The following is a 22,336-nucleotide window of genomic DNA, read 5'->3' as shown; positions in this document are numbered from 1 at the left end:
GGTGAAACGCGTCATGTGCAAAGCCTGTCTGCAGCCCGTGGCCCTGGAGGAGCTGCACCTTCACCTCTGTGTCAGCTTGGCTGCCTGTCTCCTTGTGTAGGAATGTGCCGGAGAGCCGCTCTTCATGCTCTACTGCGCCATCAAGCAACAGATGGAGAAAGGTCCGATTGATGCCATCACAGGAGAAGCCCGTTACTCCCTCAGCGAGGACAAGCTGATCCGGCAGCAAATTGAGTACAAGACTCTGGTGAGTGATCGCTGTAGAAGCTGTCATTGAGTTGCTTCTGTCCTCCCCGCTTGGATGTGAGCTGTTCTGACCTCTAGGCCGGTGATCAGGACACTGCCGTGAAGCACAAGTGTTGCCCGTGCAATAAAGCCTCGTGCTGCCAGCCCCGCGCCCAGGTCAGGTGTGTCCCTAATTTGCAGGTACGAATAGTCTGAGCTGAGGTTTTGAACGGCAGCGTTTGAGGGGAGCGTTTCATCTCCCTGTGCACGGAGCGTTGCCCTCCCTCTTCATAGTCCTTCTGAAGATGTACCGGATGCAGCAGCAACGGTGCAAATGGGGATGCGGTGGGTTTTTTAATGAGAACGGGTTGTTGTGACGGATGCGGTCACAGTTGTCCTGGATGCTTGTCTGAAGCCCTTTAGAGCATAGTGTGGTTCTCCTTCTCTTCCAGATCCTAAACTGTGTGAACCCGGATAATGAGAACAGTCCAGAGATCCCCGTGAAGGTGCTGAACTGTGATACCATCACTCAAGTCAAAGAGAAGATCCTCGATGCAGTATACAAGAACGTCCCCTATTCTCAAAGACCAAGAGCTGTTGACATGGACTTGGGTAGGAGCTTCCCTGCCCCGTAGGAAGGGGAAGAGCAGAGAGGGGGTTATTGTCAGTGACTCTCCGTGGGGTTTGCAGAGCTGCAAAGCTAGAGATCAGGCTGCACAGCGCCGCAGGTGTTTCTGCCCCTAGAGAGCACAAGTGCTGCTCCGGCCGGGTGGGTTTGAACTCTGAGGGTTCAGCTAATTGTCCGTTGATCACGGAGGCTTCAGGAGTCATTTGCTCTTCCGCTCTGCTGAGCAAAGCCTCTCCTCAGGGTTGCGTGTCCTCCCAGAGCCAGGGAGGGGGCAGAGGGGCTGGGAAGGTCCCGCGCCATGCTTTAGCTGAGCACCGCGTGGGAATGGAAGTGCTGCACTGGGCTGCAAGAAAGCTGTCAGTGTGTCCGTCCTTGCAGTGGTAAGGTTTAAGAGGAGAATTTAGCTTCCTCTGGGTGCCTCTTCCCCGGGGGGTGGGCTTTTCCACAGGCTCCTCTCTCCGGCGGCCGCTTGGGCCAGGAGCGGATGGAGCCGGTTAGTGCCTCTTCCCTCTGAGCATCGCGCCTGCCCGGGTTTTGCCTCCCCTGCAGAGTGGCGGCAGGGCCGCATAGCTCGCGTGGTCCTGCAGGACGAAGACATCACCACCAAGATTGAAGGAGATTGGAAGCGCTTGAACACCTTGATGCATTACCAGGTAAGAAAGCAGCCCCGGCAGACAGCTCCCGGAAAGCTGCCGGGAGGGACGAAAAGCAAAGAGGAAATTTAATTCCCAAGTATCTCGTCTACAAAGAGAGACAGGGAGGTCACATTTCTATGACAAACCAGAAGGGTTCAATGTGCTTATGCATTAGAGGGGAAAGCAACCTTGACATGGATCTTAAAGAAACTAGCAGAGTTGAAAATTGGCTAAATTAAAACCGCCAGCCGTGCTAGAGAGATGGAGGGAGCAGTGGAGAGGGCTGAGCTGCTGCTGCCGGAGATGCGGGACCCGGGGAGGGATGGCCCGGGGGGGGCCTGGGACAACCCGGAGTGCAGCAGAGGAGTCTCTGCCTTCCTTCAGAGCTTTGCAAACACCGCGCAATCAGGCGATGTGCGGCGAAGCACCGGGCAGCAGCTTGTCTCTCCCGCTCCTGGTCTTCTACGTGTTGACTCTTGAGCATCGTGCAGGGCGCGAAGAAGGGAAGCGGAGCAAATACTTCAAGTGTTGTCACATGGGAGGGTCGAGGGAGTGCTGCAGGGACATATGGGATCAGGTAGGGTCAAGTAAGGGTGAATATCAGGGGCTACTTCTTGACAGAACGACATCAAACCTCCTAAGTCCCAGACCGTGGCTCCCGCGCCACAAAACAGGAGTTTTGCCACTAAAGTCATATAAATCGAAGCTAGGCAGTGAGGGTGCTGTGGTGCCTTGGCCAGGGTGGGCGAGGTGACCTCAGAAAGCGTTGCCACCTTCAGCTTTTGCAGCCTGCGTGCCCCGGTCTGGCCCGGCTGCCCTGCATCGGTGTGCGTCCGTTGGAAAGGGCTTCTCACGGTGTGCGAGAGGTGGAAAGAGAGGTAAAGATGGAGCTGAGGAAGGTTTGGTTGAAGAGAATCAAAGGCTTTTACTCAAAGCCTGTCTGCAGCAGAGGATAACTGCATTAATTGGGACCTGTAACCTCCTACTGTCCATCACTACCTACACAGAAGTGTTTAGTATTTAATCTGGCATCTTTCCCCGTTTATACACCATCTCAAGTCCATCAGCGTGACAGCGTGACATCAGCGTGACTCACGCTGTGTAAGTTGACTGTGAGCCGGTATTGACAGGAGCCATATAATCAGGGAGCGGGGCAGAGAGAACGGCATAAATATGCAAAGTGTGTGTAGAAAAGCACCTCGAGGGTCAACTTTTCCAAGCAGCCCGAAGGATTTAAACACCGATTACTGTAAAATGTCATAGGAGTTGTGCAGATGAATTCCATTGTTTCTGAAATCTGTTTTACCTGACAGTTGCGAGGGATTAACCAACACGCAGGGAAGCAGCGAGGCTTTATTATGCCTTGATCTTTAAAAGTCATCTTAAGGAAGCGGCAAGGGAGAGCCGCCTTTGTCTGATGTGTGTTGGGTGCGAGGGGAGGGAGTACTCTCATTTTAGCGCCTGTGGGAAAATCTCAGCCACAAGTTTACCCTTAAAATAAACAAAATCCTTGCAGCACTCAAGATGCCGCAGCTATTCCTGCCATTTGAATGTCAGTTTTGCTCTGGAACAAAGTAGAAGTTCGCTGCCAAACATCTGAAGAGGTAGCGGTAGCACATGGCTCTCCCGCGTCGGCCCAAGCTCTGCGCAGCCCAGCGGAGCCGTTTCAGCCAGAAAAAGAAGCCGAGTGCTCTGCACTGCAACAGGAATCGTGTCAAGGCAGGGCTTTTGCCAAAAACAAACAGTGATTTATTTTTTTTTTTGTATTCTTACCAGGTTTTTTTTCTGTTTGAGTAATAAGTATTTTTATTAGGTATCAAAAATACAGATGCTCCAGGACTCTACAGGAAAACAAACATGTGGGCAAAGGCACAGCTTAGAAGAAGGTATAAAATCATTTGAGTTTCAAGCGCTGCTGTCTCACCATCTCGCCCAGGAGTGTTACATGTGAAACAGGTGTGGTTCCAGCCATAAAAATGAAATCTAGATTTCTCCAGCTTCCGGAGGACTAGTGAAGATGATTTCTAGATTTCTAGAAAAAAATAAAAGCTAGCTCAGTAAGGCTCTCTCCATCTTTTAGTCAGAGCTGTCTTGTCTTTATTTTTTGGTCAGATGCCGTCTCCTTTTATCTGCTGATCTGAAGGCAAAGCGACCTCTGGATTTGCACGCAGTAACTGGAGACGCACGGCCCGTGTTCCCACCCGATAACGCCGGGCACGCGGTGGCTTTTCGGGCAGGTGCTGTCACCTGGCAGTAAGCGCGGAAGCAGGGACCAGAACCTGCCCGGTCCTCGCAGCCCCGTCCCCGCTGCCGGAGCCTGGGGACCCTCAGCCCCTTCCCTGCGGCTCCGGCGCCCGCCGGGACCGGCCCAGCCCCCTCCTGCCCACCCCGCTCCGGGGCAGGCTCTGCAGAGGGCACTTATTGAATTCCGAGAGTTTCTCAGCTCCACGCCTGGCTGCTGGATTTTGACACTCTTCCATGTGTTTTCTAGGTGTTTAGGGTGGTAAAAGTACAGTATCTACCTGCATCAACCGATAAAATGTGTTTTTCGTGGGAAGCCTTCTCATGCAAAAGCCGGGTTGCATTTAAAAAGGAATATTCATCTTTCTGTAATATTTTTGAACCTCTTTATAGAATTATATAGAGAACTGTCCGCCTGCTGCTTATTTCTTCATTTATAAAAATAGACGCGTAGGTCATATAGGTGTAATTCTTTGTTAAAGTCTCTGGAAATTTTAAACTATGTTGTAAGGAATTGTATTACATTTGCGTAGTATCCTTTTGGTTTCGTGCCTATTAAACTCCGTGGGAGAGTCTCACCCTGCATGGCTTTACTCGAGAAAAATGAAACACGGAATTTAATATCAAATGATTTACAGTGGCTCATGCGGGGTTAACTCCGAGGCAGCAGAGCATGAATACCTGTCAGCCACTGTGAGTCTGGAAAGGCCGAGAGACCAGAAAACTATTTTAAATGAAAAATTAGAAGCAGAGAGGGAAGGTTTGTGTGGAAAAGGAGACTTAGGAGCGGAGGGTGGCGTGGCGGCGGGGGCAGCATCCTCACTGCGTCCTCGCTCCCCCACGCAAACGCGGGATTGTTGTCTGGGCTTCTGCACGGCGGCTGTCCCTGCTCCAGCTGTTATTTTTCTTTGCTTTTAAGGTGTTTTGTGCAGCACGTTTCCAGCTCATAGAAGAATTGGAATATTTATAAAGTTGTAAACCAGCCAGCCAGCTTCGCGGGCGTCTCTGGGGCTTTATGGGAGTGTGGCAACAGCAGAGCGAGATGGGAAACGAATGTGTGTTACATCTGATGCTAATTTGCACGCTGGTGTTTTTTAGCTGACAAGAGCCATTCAGCCCGAAATTTAGAGAGTGAGAGTGCTCTGTGTGTGTGTGTGCGCGCGCGTGTGGAATTCTTAATGTCTCTCTCCCGGTTAACCACAGCCCTGGTGGAACTGGGTCCCGGCGCAGGGCTGGGGAGCCGCCACCGCTGCGGGAGCAGCCCGGGCTGCCCGCGCCCTGGGTTTCTCCCTGGTGAGACTGAACCCAGGTGGCAGCTAATGACAGCCTAAGAAAATAAAATCACTGCTGATCGTTTCTTTCATTGACTTAATAAATTGGATGAAGTGAGGCGGGAGCAGAAGAGGGAAATAACAGAAGTGTTTGACGTGTTTTGCTTAGAAATACCTCGCTTTTGTACAGTGAAACACACGGGACTGTTATTTCCACGATCACTAGCAATAATGACAACTCGCGGGCACACGAACCCTTTCGTCTGAATGGAGCCCAGGGCCTCGAAGGCAGCGATGATCGTGGTCTGCGGGACCCCCGTGGCAGCAGCCGTTGTACCAACGCCCCTTCTGCGGGGAGATGCCGGGGGAGCCAAATCCTGGAGCTTCCCGGTGCGAGGGGACATTGCCGTGTCCCTTGCAGGACTCCTGGCAAGTAATGGAGGACGTAACCCCAAACGCAATTTCTCCAGCACGTAGAGGCATTTCTTTTGTCCGGCTCCTCTAAGTGAGCTGTTGGCTGAGCCCCGGCGGGTCCGTCAGCCTGCGAGATGCGGTGACTCCGCTCTCCGCCGCACCACGGGCCACGACTTCAAAATTAAGAGACACTCAGGCCCGTCCCCTGGAAACCTGCAGATTCTTAATTAAGGGAAATGAGTTAAAAAACTTCCAGTGACTACTAGATTTATAGGGAGGATAAAATTAAACATGGCTACTAAAATCTGCTATAACAAAATCTTGTTAGCACTAATGCTCATTTATAGTTTGACTTCCCAGCATTTAATTCCTCCTCTGGTGTAGTAGAGGGACTGGCAATTTAATACCCTGAAAGATGGCTTTATGACTTGCTCAGCTGTAAATCAAACTTTTAAAGTTCGTAAAAATTGCTAAAATAAAAAATGGCTTAATAGGAATGTTTTATGGTCCATAACGTTATTATAGCCATTTTATTCCCTCTGCATTGTTACTTTAATTGGATCACAACAATTCTTGAGATTCTCATTTTTACTGGGTAAAGCGTAACCTTAAATCACAACGACCAAAAACATCTTCGGTACGTCTTTTGATTTATCGCTCCTTTCCTCCGGTCCCTTGCCGTAGAGCCGCTGCTCGGCCAGGGCAGGAGCGCGGCTCGGCCAGGGCTGCCCGGTGGGATCGCTCCCGCAGCCCCGTGTCCTGCCGGCAGCTCCCTGCCCGCGCTGGGACCTGGCGCTTCTGCTGCCCGCTGGCCAGGCACTGGGGGCGGCAGTGCGGACGGTGGATCTCACTCATCTCCTCTCTTCCTTCCCCTCCCCAGGTGTCAGACCGCTCGGTTGTGGCTCTCGTTCCCAAACAGACCTCCTCCTACAATATCCCTGCCTCTGCCAGTATATCCCGGACGTCTATTAGTAGATACGGTAAGAAGCATCTGGGACACGATGGCTCGCGGGCATTGCTCCTGCTGCGCTGGGCGTTCATAGCCAGCCCGGAGCTGGGCATGACACCCGCCGTCCTGTGGCTCCCAGCTCTAAATGAGAACTGTCCGACGGGGCTGCTATCGAAGCCGCCTGTGTAGCAGGAGGGCAGCGCCTTAAGGGAATTAGGCGGGGAAAAAGCAGCAGCTTCCCCCAAAGAACCGCACCACCTCAGCCAAAATGAAAATATATTCACGTGCCGAACAGAAAAATGTCCTCGGCTACTGTTCCTTTGCAAAGGCTTTTCCACCTGTGAGCGGAACAGCAAAGAGACCAGAGAAGGTGAGAGGAGGGAAAAGGAAATGCCAAGCACGACGTGAGCGGCCTTTGGAAAAGTGGGTCTTGGAAAAGCCCAGGGAAAGGCGTTTGGCTCAGGGGATGGATGCTGCGGAGCTCCCGCTGCAGGAAAGCAGCGTTGTGCCCCTCGCACGTAAGCAGGGCTGCACCAGGGAAAAACCCCGTTCCATCATCTATTTCTTCTCTAAGTGGAGGATCCTGAATTCTTAGCTAATGGGTCAAAAATGGGTAACGGCAATCTCAGCTCGGCGTGCTCGGATGTGCACCCCTGGGAATTCTTTATTTGCATAATAGCGGGGCTCGGCACTTTACGGAGGGTCCCTGAAGACGCTGCAGCCTGAGTAAATGAGTCTGCGAGGTGCCAGGTGTGCGTTTATAGCACTAAATCCACAATAATAGTCATAATATACTTCCATAAAAGGCAGCAGTGGCAAAATCTCTGGTGTGCTGATCTTTCATTATCTTTCATTTTACAGAGTGTTTTACAAATGAGAGGTCTCCTGACAAACCCGCCTCCTTCTCCTGTTTAGAGCTCCCAAAATAATGTTGTTTTTTTTCTCAAGCGAGGGTTCTGAGGAGCCGTCCACAGGAGAGTCTTTAGGCAAAAGCCGGGAGAAAAGGCATTTCTCCCTGCGAGGTGTAATCCACCCCAGTGCCCAGCGCTGCCGCGCTTCAGGTGGTGGACGAACCGGGGCTGGGTCACACAACCTGAGTCCTCATTGCTCTGCGTCAGATGGAAAAGCTTTTGCAAACTCCCAATATGAACCGTCATTGCTCATGTTAAGATTAATACTTCTAATTGTGCAGACAGAATTTAAATGAGATCCTTATTTACTTCCCCCATTATACATCAGTACAGAGCTATGTTTAAAAATAGAATTACTAGATGCTTCCCTAGCTGTCCCCCTGTCTGTCTCCTTAATTATATCAGTTGGAGTACTCATTTATCTAAGCCTTAATCAGGGATGAAAATCTAGCTAGTTTGGTAATGACTTGCGTATTTCCCTTGGCTGATTTATGATTGATCCCCTTACTCTTGCTGAGGAGGCTGAGCAGCAAAATTGGAGGCTAAACTTGAGAAAAATGCACGGGGTTCCCAGAGAACAAAGAAATTTAGTGAGAGGAAAAAACCCAACAGCGCACGGTTGTGCTGTTCAGCCCCGTGTCTCGGCTTGGAGGCACCGGGGATGGGATCCAGGGAGGGACGTTCTTTGGGATGTTAAATACATCTCACATCTCTCCATGGTTTCCGAGCAATTAAGGGTAAAACCTTTGTCTGCTCCCCTTTGAGCTCCCCGTTCCCTGCCGGGGAGGAGGGCGGAGGCAGGGAGGGCAGGGATGCCGGACCCGCGCAGCCCCGTGGCGGCACGGCCGGGATGCAGGACTGGCCTCGGGCGCTGCAGTCGGTGCGCAGCTTGAGCCCTCCGTGCTCTAATGAAGGCCTCAACAACAAGAACAGCAGTTTCTTCTGCCCTTTGCGCTGGTTGTGGCCGGCAGCTTGTTATTATTTGCAAAATACTGGTCTCGGGAGTCGGGTGCAGCGGGAGTTGGTGCCCGGGGTTCACGTGCATGAGCTGTGGCTCGTGGAGCCGTCTTATGTGGACCTGTGTATTGAGTTCATGTAAGTAAAGGATGTGAATGAAGCAAAGTCCCACATCCGAGTGTGAAAAGAGAAAGGCTCGAGTCTGCGGGGCTCTATTCTGTAAAGACCAACACGTCTCTTTGGCAAACAGCAAATTTTGTTGGTGCCTGGCCGGTATTACATTTCAGTACCCCATCAAAAAAAAAAAAAAAGCCCCTGCAGATGATTTGGGTGTTAGTGAGCATCACTGAGAAGAGTCAGGGAAATGAGAAAGGCGGTTGCTTTCAGCGTGACCGACTTCTTTCCCCATCGTTCAGACTCCACCTTCCGCTACACCGGCAGCCCCGACAGCCTGCGCTCCCGGGCCCCCATGATCACCCCCGACCTGGAGAGCGGCGTCAAGGTCTGGCACTTGGTCAAAAACCACGACCACGGAGACCAGAAGGAAGGAGACCGGGGCAGTAAGATGGTGTCTGAGATCTACCTGACCAGGCTATTAGCTACAAAGGTAACTGCCGTGCGGGAAATTCCCTTGGGAAATGCACAGGGAGGTCCATCTAGACGCACTTGCTGGGTGTCCTGCGCAGTCCCTAATGATGCTCAGCTCCCGGGGGGACTGTCCCTGCCCGGCTTTCCTGGGCCCCCAGGGTTGGGTGGCTCCTGGAGCAGTAACAGAAACACAGCCCGCATTTCCTCACACTGCAAGGTGGTCGCTGCAGTACTTCAGCCTTCTCACGGCAGTAAAGCAGAGCTGGGGAGACGCAGCGGTGCCCCTAAATGTTGAACTGGTTTCCTTGGCCAGAGCGAGCTTTCCTGCCTTTTGCTGTGTGTTCATCACTGTAGATAACACAGATTTGGGTTTGAAAGAAAAAAAAAAATTGTTTCAGGTTAGAAATAAAGAGTGAGTGCAGCCGTGAGTAGCTGCAGGCTGCAGCATTCCCCCGGGGTCCTCCGGCAGCGCAGTCAGCGTTCGTGGAGACCCCGACCTTACTTACCCCTGTGGGGTCCGTGGTGGCACTTTGCGGGGCCGTGCGGAGCTGGCGACACCATCTGGCGTCCCCTCCTGCCACCGCTGCTTAGCCAGGCGTGCGCCCGCCCCCCCTTCACCCTCTCGGTTGCTGCTCCCATTAGGGTACGCTGCAGAAATTTGTGGATGACTTGTTTGAGACGCTGTTCAGCACGGTGCACCGCGGCAGCGCGCTCCCGCTGGCCATCAAGTATATGTTCGATTTCCTGGATGAGCAGGCGGATAAGCACGGCATCCACGACACAGATGTGAGGCACACGTGGAAGAGCAATTGGTAAGGATAGAGGAGGAGGGGGAAGGGGGGGAAGGGGGGGTAGACCTGAGTACTGCGCAATTACCCATGTCCTGGGGAAAAACAAAGATGGGGAAGAGCTTTGGGGAGGCTGGGAACAACCAGGTCCCATAGCTCCAAAGCATGAGATGTACCACGACGCCGTGCTAACGTGCACACAGGAGCTGAAACCCCGGTGCAGTGTTAAACCACGAGCGCGGCTGTCTCTGAGCCCTCTCCCCCGGTGGGAGCTGGGCAGCGGCCTCAGCCTGTGGATCCCCACACCCGGCGTTTGGAAAGGGCTGGGTTTGCAGAGCCGGTCTGCTGCGGAAAGCAGGGCTCTGTGCCCCCAGCACCGCGCCATCGCGGCCGCGCTGGGGCAGGAATGCCGGCACGGGCCGGGAGGGGAGAGCTCAGCGAGCGGCTGCACCTTCCCCATCACTTCGGGCAGCAGCTGGAGCATTTGGGCAGCGGGAGGAGGGGGCACGGAGGGAAGGAGCCAGCCCCGCGTGCCGCCGGCACGGGCTGCTGCCAGGTTCAGCCTTCGCCGAACAATGGGAGTTCTCACATCTCTGCCTCTGCTGTTATTTTAGGATTAAAAGCTCCGTGGGTTAGAAATTTACCTCTGCAAGGAAGAAAAAAAAAGCACAACAAATGGTTGCTCCCTGAAGACTTTGTATTTTTCCCCCCCGAGTCCCTCGTGGTTTAAAAGGCTTCTAATCATCACGGCTGCAAAAGCCGGGTTCCCCGCTAAGGCTGTGGGAAGCTAAAAACAATTTATTGAAAGCCTTAGAAGAAGGAGTTATTAGGATAAAACCTCTAGAATCACAAAAAAAAAAAGAGATGAGACTTCTTAAAGCAGTAAGAAAGAAAGCACCAACCAGCAGAGTTTGCTCTGTCAGAGCCATCAGACCACACCAGCCCTGGTCTGTCCTTCTGCCCCGGGGGCACGGGCGGCTCTGGAGAAGGGCGAAAATCTGGGCTGTGAACTAACAGCTCTGCCGAGCGCTTTGGTGGGCTGCAGCGTTCCCAGCGAGGGAATTTTGGTGGGGAGATGGGAGAAGGCTCATGCCACTAGAGCAGGTCAAGGCAAACGGGGGCTTGGACGAGACAGAGGTGGGTAATGGGGGGTCCGGGGAGCTGGCACGGCCGGGGACGGGGCTGAGCATCTCGCCCGCAGGGCGGCAAGAGTTAAGGCTGAAGCCTTCCGTGCAGCTAGCTGGATAGACTGAGCGAGCAGAGACTTGAAAGGTAATAGAAAGCAGCAGCTGTTTTTTTGATCCTGCTATACAGCCAAAGAAAAAAGGAATAATAATTCCCCTTTGATTGCAAAGGCCTCGGGATTTGGGGACAAAGCCTCTGATGCCTGCTGCACGGCTCGCAGATGAGGGACCGCGGCGTGGCCGGGCAGCGGCTGATTAGCGTGGGGGCGGCAGCACCGCTGCCCCGGGCTCAGCCCCGCGCCGCACACTCCCACTCTAACGAACTCGGTTTAATGGGCTCCTCGTGGAGCCGCTCACCCGGTGCCACCGCGCGCTGCTCGGCTGCCCTGGCACAGACAGCCGTCCCTCGGCCCCCGCTGCCCGCCCGGCTCGCGCCTCCTCCGCCTTTCCGGGCAGGATCAGACCCCGCGGTGCTCAGCGCAGCAGTGTCCAGCCCAGGCATAGCGGGACCCATCACAAGCCGTCCAGGCAGGACTGGGCTAACTGGTGTTTGAGGGACCTGGCCCCGCTCCTATTCAGATTATTGCTGCTTCCCACCATTCGTATTCTGCCTGGGAACACAAAGCGCAGCCAGCGGCCCTTCCTGGCCTTCGTCTTCACATTTAATTCTGTTTCTCGATTTCCCTCCAGCCTCCCTCTCCGATTCTGGGTGAACGTAATCAAAAACCCCCAGTTCGTGTTTGATATCCACAAAGGCAGCATCACGGACGCCTGCCTCTCCGTTGTGGCTCAGACCTTCATGGATTCCTGCTCCACCTCGGAGCACCGCCTGGGCAAGGACTCCCCCTCCAACAAGCTGCTGTATGCCAAGGACATCCCCAGCTACAAGAGCTGGGTGGAGCGGTGAGCGGCAGCGCCCGGGTGGCAGCAGCGTGGGCACGGGGCTGGCCCGAGCGCCCCAGTCCTGCCCGACCCCCCCACCGAGCAGCCTGTCTCTCGGTGGCCGATGATGCCAGCCGGGGGCTCTTGCAGTGAGCCCGTGGTGCAGGTCAGCCCTGCTGAGCATCGCTGCTCTTATTTTCAGCTTAGAATCACAGAATTCTCAAGGTTGGAAGGGATCTTTAAGATCATCGAGTCCAACCATCAGCCCAACGCTGCCAAACCCACCCCTAACCCACATCCCTCAACACCACGTCTGCCCCTCTGTTAAATCCCTCCAGGGATGGTGATTCCACCACGGCCCTGGGCAGCCCGTGCCAATGCTTGACAACCCTTTCTGTGGACAACTTTTTCCTAATGTCCATCCCAAACCTCCCCTGCTGCAACTTGAGGCCGTTTCCTCTTGCCCCCAAGAGGAGCTGGTTGCAGACCAGGATCCCATTTTGCCAGATGTCAGCATAAAGCCAAATGATGATGTCCTTTCCCCTGCGGAGCTTAGTTTAAATCCCGAGGAGAAGGGGGGCACGCTGAGCCGCCGTGTTTCTCATGGCCCGCCTTGGCCCTTCCCTCCCGCAGGTATTACGCGGACATTGCCAAGCTCCCCGCCATCAGCGACCAGGACATGAACGCGTACCTCGCTGAGCAGTCGCGCCTGCACTCCGCCGAGTTCAACATGCTGAGCGCGCTCAACGAGATCTACTCCTACGTCAGCAAGTACAGCGAAGAGGTGGGTGTCCCCCGCGGCGCGCGCGGCGTGGGAGAGGAGCCGCGCTTGGGTACGGCAGGGGGGCCGGCAGCGATCCCCATTGCTGCCACCCAGAGCTCCTTCCTCCTCCCTCCCCCTCCATGCGGCACCACCGCAGCTCACGCCGCTGCCGCCCCTGGCTCTTTTCTACTGGTGCACCAGTTGGTTCGGGTCCTGGCCGTGCCTGTAGCGCGCTTCCCGGGGGATTGAGAGCTAAAATATTGTGGGAGCAACTGCGTTCCTCAGCCTTGGCGTGCGCCCAGCACAGCCTGCTCCTAAATGCAGTGGAAAATCAGCATGACCCAGTGAGGCTCCCCAGAAACATCCCCGTCTTTTGGGAACGGCGTGGTACAAATCCCATGTTGCGGTGACGCAGACTCCTGTTTGCAAAGAGTCCCTGGCAGCGTGAGCTCCTTTAATGAATGCATCACTTGAAACCAAGTTCTCGCCATCTGTTCCACCCCTTCATTTCAGTGTAAGAAGAACCTATTTTGCAATTACGTCCATTAAAAGGAAGGGTTTTGTCATTTAATTGCATGTATGCATTTGTGATACAATGCAACAGCTATTTTCCGATTAGGGTTTAAAAATCTCATAACTTTCCTGCTAAATGAGACAAGAAATGTGGAGTCCGAGGTAGGAGAGCGGGGATGGTTGTGTTGTGCGGGTAACGTGCACCGAGCGGTCCCAACAAACCCACGTTGGCCACGGCCGCGGCACGGCGAAGCGCTCGTCGCGTTGCTCCGCCATCCGTTATGGAAGTTTCACACATCCCCAGCCCAAGTTGCTCACATCTTGCTGCCCACCCACCTCTACCACCCCCTCTCGCACACTGACTTCTTTCTCTGTATTTTTTTTTTCCTCCCTTTTTATGTTTCCTGTACCAGCTCATTGGGGCTTTGGAGCAGGATGAACAGGCACGTAGGCAGCGTCTGGCATACAAAGTAGAGCAACTTATTGGTGCCATGTCTATCGAGAGCTGAAGAAAGGCTGCGGCGCTCGCGGACGGCGAAGGGCAGAGGATTGCACGGACTCTCGGGAATTCAGAGGGAGGACAAGCAAGAAAGGCGCTGGACACATACACATACCAAGGCTCTTCTGGTGGGAGCAGAGACTGGCCCAAGGACTGACTGTGTTCAAAATCATACAGGATCTGGTTTGAAAAGGCGGGAAGAGAAAAAGATGAAGCATCTCAATCAACTTGGAATCAAGATGGATCGGTTTTTCGAGCATACATGGAAAGAAGGAACCTGGAAAGTCTGGATGTCTCCATGACTGCTGCTTTGCATGAAAATTGTTTGATGTATATTAGAAAATAAAACTTTATTTAAAGGGTTTTTTTAAAAAAAAAAAAAAAAGAAAAAGGAAAAAAAAGAAATAGAGCAAAACCCAGAGGCCACAGAGAAAAACCTGGCAACAAGGTCCAGCTCTGAATCCTGTCCTCGAGGACAGCCGCTCCCGAGGACGCGGCTCAGGCGTTCTGCGAACGGACTCTTACGACAATTGGAAAGTCTGGAAAACCGAAATTTTCTTCTTTTTGGGATCTTACAAGAAATATGAGCACAAGTTTGCACCACACCTTTTTACACAAGTGAAATAGCAGTTTAGCCAGAAAATAGTTCAGTGGCTGAGTAACTTATAGGCACTAGAAGGAACTTTACCTGAATTGCAAAACCATCAGATCATCCAACCTGTCTTGAAATCCAGCTTTATCTATGTATTTATATAGTGTCAATATATATATATATTTTTTAAATCCCATTTACTGTTGAACGAGGGAAGATCTGATTTTAAATGCTTTCCCCTTTTCCACCCCCGTTCCTCCTCGCCGGGTGCCAGTCGGGCAGCAGCCGGCGCGGCGGCGTGGCCATGCCGGTGCCCGTGCCCAGCCACAGTCGGCGCGGTGCCGGTCCCTGCGGGTACGGTTTGAGCAGACACGGCCCGTTGCCCACTCCCCGTGGGCAGAGCTGGGATGCCCACTCCCCTGTTGCGTTTCGGTGGTGGTTTCTGGCAGCCGCCTCCGATTTCTTGCAGTAAAAACCAACGAACCCCCAATGTTTACAGTGAGCGATACTTGAAAAGACTCGACGTCGCGAGATGAGATATTTATTGCTTTTCTGTTTGACTTGCAGGGTTGATCAGCACAGGCTCCCTCTGAGTTTCTCTGCCAGCATTCGCGGTGTCGCCCGGGGTCAGGCGCAGGACTTGTATTTCCAATGGGGAGGGGAAAGAAATCTTTGCTGTAGGCAAGAAAAGACCTTAACCAGCACTCCACGGGCCGGCTGGCGCTGCTGTCTTGTCTCTGTCTCGGCGTCTCGTTCTTCTATTCGGTTCCTCGCTGGCCCCGACGGCACGTGTTCTTGCGGCCGGTGACAGGCAAATGTTTGTGAGTGTTGTTTCTTTCAAAGACACCAAAGCTTATGTGTGTCCCTTTGTAGAGCGCCAGGAGGGGAAGGAATGCTGTAAATATTTCTCTCTGTAATAAATATTGATACTTGTGCGGGCTGCAGTGGGAGGACAGGGTGATTAGGTCTGATGGAAATACAAGTATTGACTGCATGAGCTTGGCAGTGGCGGCAGAGCAGCTCCCGGCGTCTGCTCAGCCGTGCCCGGGCAGCGCCGCCCCCCACGGGACCTTGGTTTGCAGCTGGTGTGTGTCCAAGGAAAGCCCATTTCCATATCCGTCCCCCTCCTCCACCGTTCCTGCCCAGAGGGGCCCGGGATGGTCACCGCGGGCTCCCCGTGCACCGGGGGAGCTGCCGGCTGTCGGTCTCCAGGCGCCGTCCTAAAGGGGAGCAGCAGCAGGAGAGGGGAGAAGCGCGTAGAGAAATACTCAGGAAACTTGTTGGTTTAATTGCCGTTCAGTAAAAGCCATGCCAAGTCCGCTTTCTTTTTGGTAATCCACTTCTGTGAGTTTCTCTGGGCCCTATTAATACTCTGGAAGAAAATACTAACGATCAACCTCGTGCAATAAGTTCTTGACATTTACCACAGGCTGAGCTTTGCAACGGGAGGGCTCCGATTTACCGAGACACGGGGAGAGCTGGGGGAGACAGGGACTGAGAAGCAGAGCAGGATTCGGACTGCCCGTTACCGGGAGAGCGCCCTTCCCAGGGATCCTTCTCCCGCACAGCGCATGTAATGTCAAAGACAGAACGTGTGCAAAGGTCCGGGTTGTCCTCTGAAAGCCTGGGGACGCGCCGCCGCCGCAGCAGCCGCCAGCCGGCCCTGCTCTTTGCTGCTGGTGCTACAGGGGAGGGCAGAGGGGCAGGTCTTGAAACCCCCCAGGGCTCCTTTTTTCACTGGTTTCTGCTGTTCGCAGTGATCCGGAGTGCAGCCTACCTGCCTGATTCCCAGGTCTGTATGCTAGTTGTGGTCGGTGTTTTGGGTGTTCGTATTCGGGTCGTTCACCAAATGCTTACGGTACTCTGAAACGCGAAGAAAGCACTCCAAAAGGTTTCCAAACACTTCTAAATATTAGTCCGAATAGTTATTTCTGCAGGATTCACGGAATATGAATACCGCCCAAACAGAGACCTGGCTTTTCATCCCCTGGCTGCTGGTGGATGTGCACTTGCCCGTCAGCCCGAGTCAGGCCCTCGTGCTCCTCTTCTCTTCACATCTATTGGAGGGGCTTTGCGTAGCTGCTTTTAAGCCTACTTTCCTCCTCCTGCTCTCTACCTTCTGGCCAGGAGCGCTCCATAAGCAAATACTTTGTCGTTCCCCCTCCCCCAGTATTTTCTCAGCAAAGGTGGAGGTCCCTGAGCATCCCCCGGGTCCTCAGGCAGTGGGTGCTGCAGAGGCAGCAGAAACGCCAGCGATGCTGTGACCGGTCTCTTCCACGTGTCCCCCCCGGGGCAGGCAGCAGGAGGGGCGGCACACGGGAGGTCTCCCTGCTCGAGGTGCTCCACGTGCGGCGCGATGCGCTGCCAGCCCTGCTGGGGGTTTGCCCCTTAGCGGCCTCTCCCCCTCCGCCGCCAGCAGCCTGGGAAAGGGCCCGAAAACTGGGATTATCCTGGAGGGTAAAGACGAGGTGGGGAAAGAAAAATAATTGCAGCGTCCGGAGGGATTGGTTTGTGAGCAAGGATTAAAAGAATCCCACGTGGCCGAGCTGGCTAAACACGGGGTCTGTATTCCACGAATACAGGAGAGCGCTAAGGAGCGAAGAGGACAACTGAGTTTATTTTCAGTGCTGTGGGAGGAATTTGAGCAGAGGAGGAAAGGGAAAGCTGCAGGAGCACTTTGCAAACCAGTAAGCTCTTACACTTTGACTGACTTCCGAGGGAAGCAGCAAAAACGTCTCTTCTCCCATCACCCGAAAAGGCGTCAGGAGGATGGCGTAGGGAACCTGGCTGGAAGGGGTGGCCTATAAAATAACCTGCCAAGTGTCTGCTCGTGATGGTTGACATCAGTTGTGGATCTTTACAGGAGATTATATGGAATGCAGCAACATATCCCCGTGGGGCAAAGTGCTTGTAATCTATAGCCCTGTCTGCATCTGACTTTTCCGTTACTCCTTTGGGAAGAGGAAGCTTCAGATCTCAAAATACCATTTTCTTCTCACTTGCAGCAAACTGGACTCGAGGTTGGGTCAGGAGGGGGCAGTGACTTTGCCTTAGATGAAACGCTTTCACATCCTTCTCGTTGCCCCCTTCCTCCTGCAAGGCCGGTTGGTGTTTTGGTTCTCCAGTTCACTTCGTTTCAGGTATTTCGACATCAAAGTGGGAGACGTCATTTTCCGGAATCTCTCTGCCTGGTGTCACTGCTTAAATAATTCCATTTAATCTTCTGCTCACGAGCTATCAAAGCACCCACTCCAAGGGGGAGCAAGGTGCTAATCAAACGCTTCTCCACTTTGAAAGCCTTTATTAAAAACCCATATACAAGCATCTGACTTAGAGGCAAGCTTGTCTCCGCACGAGCCCCGCTGTGGAGCATCACAACGCTGCAGCCCACCAAAGTACAGAGGATGTGGACGTCAAGTGGTCCACGCTTTGCCATAATGGACCAATTTGTGTTTAAAGGGAGGCAGGAGAGATCAGCACGGCCAAAGAGCTGGAGCCCCTGTGGGATCCAGCATGGACCAGTCCGCAGCTGCCTGAAGACCCACCACGGGAACCAGAGCTGAGAAACAAAACCGCTGCCGCGGCCTCGCTGCTGGCGGGCAGCATCCCGGGCAGTGCGCGCGTCGGGGAGGTCTGTCCCCAAAGGATGCTGGAGGTGGCCGTGCTGGACGGCGGTGCCTTCCCGCAGGGTCTCGGTGCTGTGGCACAGTGGGGATGGCGAGTGCAGCCACTCAGCGCGGTGGCAAGAGACCTTCATCACAGCAGTGCCTTCAACACACTGTCTTAAAATCCTAACGGCCCGTCCCCACGTAAGTTCTCTCCTACCTTCAACTGGACTACACCAAAAATGTCATAATGTAGGAAGCAATTTGGGTGGGCATGTGGAGGCCAAAAGCAAGAGGGCTTAAAGCTCTGGGGTTGCGTTCCCGCGCGTTGCGGGCCCCGAGCGCCTGGGTGCGAGTCATTTAAGTCCGCGTGGAAAGTGTTGGAGCGCTTCCCTCCTCCGGTGGGCACGACCTACAGACACGGTCTTATTTCCAGAAGTCCCGAGCAGCCAGCGGGGATGAGGAGCGCCGACCTGCCCGCTGCCCTTGCCCCGTCCCCAGGGCAGCAGGCTGGCACAGGGCAGAGCAGCTCCCGGCACGGTCCCCGTGATGCTCCTGCCCAAGCCCGCGCCTCCCGCCTGTTCCCTGGCAGCAGCCCAGCCGCGCTCTCGCCCGTCGCTGGCTCTCCTCCATCCAGTTTGCAGCGCTGTCAGAGCTCCCCTGTCACGGGGACTCACCTCGCCAAACTAAATGAAACTAAAATAGACTGGCTGGAATAAGCTGGGACATCAGGGAAAGCTCACGAGTGACTGTACCCTGGAGAGAAGAAAAAATGTTCAGAGAACGAGAAATAACTGACATCAAAGATGCATTAAAATGCCACAAAGCTTCAGCCATCCGATTTCAGAATTGCATTTGTACCATTAACCGCAAGCCAGTAACGCAGGGAGCTGCGACGTTGTATATAGTTGCGTACTTGGTAGAGCTAGGTGAGCAGTCCCGTCTGTCTAGTGAACGTGTCTTCGGTGAGAACTCCCGCATCGCCCCGGCCTTCGCCCAGGGCCGCCAAAACCAGTGGGTTGGAGGCCAAAGGCAAAGTGCTGGCGACAGCTACGAGGCCACCCAGCACCCGTGTGGACAAGATGCTTTTTTTTTTTTTTATAAATTAGACATTTGGTGGGGAAATAATTGGAGTAAAAGGTGACAGTGTGCACTGCGAAGAAGGTGCCGTTCAGGATCTGCTGAGCTGAGCGACCCCGAATGTGCAATTTAAATGTAGGTTGGTCCGATAAGTATTGAAGGGGAAGAGGATGGGAACCTCTGAACCGATTTTCGCCGCATGGAAGGCTTTGTGCAAAGCCTCTGTTGGCCATGACGAATCCCCAGCTTTGGGTGGTGGTGCCGCTCTGGGCAGGGCAGGGCCGAGCGGCCGGCGTCCCCGCTGCGGGCGGCCCGTATTGCCCTCCCGGCCTCGCCAGGGACCCGCCTGCGGCAGAAAGCTTTGGGTCTCCGGCACGTGTCCCGCAGCCCGGGATGCTTCCCCGGGGGGGCAGGAGGTGGGGAGGCGAAGGGAGCGGGGCAGCACGGGGTGGCAGAGACCGACCGGTCCCTTGCTGGAAAAGCAGCTCCTCGTCCCGCCCGGGCGCCTGCGCCGGTGTCGCCGCGGCGGTCGCAGCTCAAACGCAGCTGAAGGTGTTTTGGCCGTGCCGTGAGCGTGGCGGTGTCTGTGTGCTTGTTCTTTCAGATCCCCGTTTGCCCCCGTGTTACTCATTTCTCTCCCTTCTTTGTACAAGTGGAATATAATACTGAAAAAGTAGATGTTCCTGCAGCGCGTAAGAACGCGCTCAAAAGACCTGCAGGGTCCATCCGATTGCACGGACAATTTCCCAAACTCTCTGGGCCTCCCAAGGCTGCCAAATCTAATACGAGATCTCCTGTATGGCCTTTCCTTTGAGATTTTTAATACCTCTGTTTCGAATAAGCTTGGAAGTTTATGCAACAGCTTCTCCATCAGATGTTTCCGTCTCACGGACTGGACAGCAGAAAGGCGCACCTGCAAGAGGAGCCGACGGAAAGTAAAGGAGCTGATGAGCTGATTTTGCCATGTTATTTCATAGCTTCAGAAGATACTGCAGTAAAATGTCCTTCTCCTACTGAGGAGTGTTTCTGTGTTAATGGCACCTCGGGGGCCGTTACGAGAAGCGGTGGGAAGCAGCAAGGGGAAGGGAAGGTACAGGTACTAAAGCTTCTGGAGTCCCCGAAAATGTTGCAGAATGTAGAGATATCAGCTGTGGAACAGATTCCGATTTCTTCTGCCCCCCTCCTTAAAATAAACACGTGCCATTTGGGGGGATTTGTGTATTGGCAGGAATGATGAGTTGATTTGTATCCGTACCCATTCCACCGTATCGTTCTCTGGCTCCTCCCCTCCCCGTTATACTTGACACACTGGAGTTCTGTATTATATTTTTTTTTAAGATGATTGTCTGTTTTTTGTTGTTTTTACAAGTGTTGTGGAAAAAATGTAAGAAAGTTTAAGTATTTAAAAATGTTCCAAGGAAAAAAGGGGGTTTTGTTATTATTCTAATATATTATTGTGTACCTATTGTAAATATGAAACACTCCTATTTTGCAAGCCAAGGACTCACTTTGTACTGTTGTTATATATAAATAAAGTTTACTGGTTAAAAAACCCTTCCTGAGTGGGTCCTTATTTCTAACATGTGGTGCGTGGCATTTATTGAATAAGCTGAGTATATTGGTGAGAAATATTTACTTACAGAATCACACCAGCCATAAATGGGTAACTGGAACTCGGGCAGCGAGCCCTGCCCAGCGAAGCCGGGGGTGCCGCTGGGCTGGACTGGGGGGGACTGGGATTGCCTCCAGCCTTTGGAAAGCAACTTCTGCCATTGCAGCGGGGTGGAATTTTCCCGTAGTCACTGAAAAGCGAAGCGCGGCGGATGCGGGGAGGCTCCGCGGGACTGAGCGATGCGGCTCCGCGGCTCCTTCTCCCGCCGAGCGGGACGGTGGGGCTGCTCCTGGCCCTGCCGCCCTCTCCGCTCTCCGAGAGCCGTCAGTGCCGAGTCTCAGCATCGCTGCTGAATGGCCTCGAGCTCGGAAATGTCCCGTGAGACGCGGTCGTTCAGCACCTCAGAACAGGGGGCTGCAGCGCTGAGCTGCCTCTGGGAGGAGCGCGGATCCTTGCAGGCAGGAGAGGGCTCGCGGCAGCCCCGTGGGCTGTGGGAAGTACCGAGGACTTCCACGCCGGTTGGGGAAGGAGCAGGGAAACGCTGTTTACAAATAAAAGGTCTGGATGAGTTCTTCGTGTTTTGCCCGCCTTGAAATCATCGGTCCTCAAGGTAAAATGCATTTGCTTCCATTTCATAAATTCAAGCTAACATTTCAGCAAACGCTGAGAGGCATCTGCTGAGTAGTCGGAATCAGCAAGTGACTTCTTCAGCAGCTGTCTGTCAACTTTAATGACCAATATGGTTGCAATTACAGCAATGAACTTTCTCTAACAGCCCCAAATTACTCTGGATGATGATAAGTGACAGAAAAATGGAGACCCTTAAGGAAGCATTAAAAAAGAAACATGGGGATCTGGAACAAGAGGTCTTACCACTTTTTCAGAAGGATCTTAGTTTTTGCCTTTCTAAATTAGGTACTAAAAAGGATAAATCTAACCCAGAAGGGGAAGGCACGGCACACTGTGGATCACAGCAGGGAGTTCAGCGCTGCCCCAAGATGTAGTTTTTATGCAGACATTTGACACTGAGTCCGCTTGTTTTAGCGTAGCGCTAATAGGGTGGCGGGGAGCTACTCCTGTTTGAAGCTAATGCAAATATATCATGTCAGTGCGGCAGTCTGCTCCTCAGGCAGGTCATTTCATCTTATTTTCCTCAAATTGAGAGCAAAGCTTGACATGAACCTTAGGAAGGCAGTTGGGCCACATCCTGCCGTCTCCCATGTTAAACCAGTAGATTTCAACCTCAGCGGATCAATCCCATGGACCCCCTTAGCTCTGACGCCGGCGGCCCTGTGACCGTTCCAGTGCTGAACTGGGGTGTGTCAACCCAACACTGAGTGAATTTTTACATGATTTGCGAAGTTAGGGACTAAAAGAGGAGATGATTGTTTTTCACTTGCGCCTTGGGTTGGTCTAAATTTATACCAAGAACAAAATATGAACAGAACTGAGATTCCCAGAGCTTCCCTAAGGGCTGGAGGAGCAGGGTATGGTATTTTACAGGGGACTTCCCGAGACGCTGGTCTCCGTGCTGACTGGCTCGTGGCCATCATGTTGTAGTGGTCACTGGAGGCAGGCGGCAGGACGGGCGCTGGCAGGAGGTGTTTCCACTCCATGTGCGACCTTTGAGAGGTTATTGACTCCTTCAGCTCAGCAAAGGCGAAAGACATTTCAGTGTGAATCAACAGCGTTGACCATGGGGTCATTTGTACTCATCTGCACCTTGTTAATATATTTAATATAATAAGTATACTCAATTAAAAATTACATTTTATCTGGCCTGCGCTTCACAAAGCTTTATTGGCACTGACAAGGTCAAGTGATGCTTAATAAAGGTTATATAAAACGCAGACGGCTCAGATCCCGCTCTCATTTTCCATGTCCGATGCAGAAGAGTGAAGACCCACAAAGACACGCTGTGGACGCATCACTGAAACAGCAGCTTTGGACCTTACTGGGGTAAGGCCGTGGGTCTGATCAACCGTTCCTCTGAGAGGCT

General features: G+C 53.3%; 1 protein-coding gene across 1 annotated transcript in view; it reads left to right on the top strand.

The window, feature by feature from the left end:
* Positions 1 to 14,309, top strand: part of PLXNA2 (plexin A2) — a gene marked incomplete at its 5' end in the record, with an annotated part of 154,785 nt that extends 140,476 nt beyond the window's left edge. The window contains 9 exons of the mRNA XM_082494522.1: positions 101 to 247; positions 678 to 837; positions 1,403 to 1,506; positions 6,295 to 6,394; positions 8,648 to 8,838; positions 9,462 to 9,631; positions 11,482 to 11,694; positions 12,307 to 12,457; positions 13,363 to 14,309. Of these exons, the coding sequence (XP_082350648.1) occupies positions 101 to 247; positions 678 to 837; positions 1,403 to 1,506; positions 6,295 to 6,394; positions 8,648 to 8,838; positions 9,462 to 9,631; positions 11,482 to 11,694; positions 12,307 to 12,457; positions 13,363 to 13,458 (1,332 nt within the window). The 3' untranslated portion in view covers positions 13,459 to 14,309. The remainder of the gene's footprint in view (positions 1 to 100; positions 248 to 677; positions 838 to 1,402; positions 1,507 to 6,294; positions 6,395 to 8,647; positions 8,839 to 9,461; positions 9,632 to 11,481; positions 11,695 to 12,306; positions 12,458 to 13,362) is intronic.
* Positions 14,310 to 22,336: the final 8,027 nt, after the last annotated feature.

Source organism: Vanellus vanellus, assembly GCF_965231255.1.
Source record: "Vanellus vanellus genome assembly, chromosome: 23".
In the NCBI taxonomy this organism is placed as follows: domain Eukaryota; kingdom Metazoa; phylum Chordata; class Aves; order Charadriiformes; family Charadriidae; genus Vanellus; species Vanellus vanellus.
Note: the sequence above shows the minus strand (reverse complement) of the source record. Positions and strands in the feature narration are given on the sequence as shown.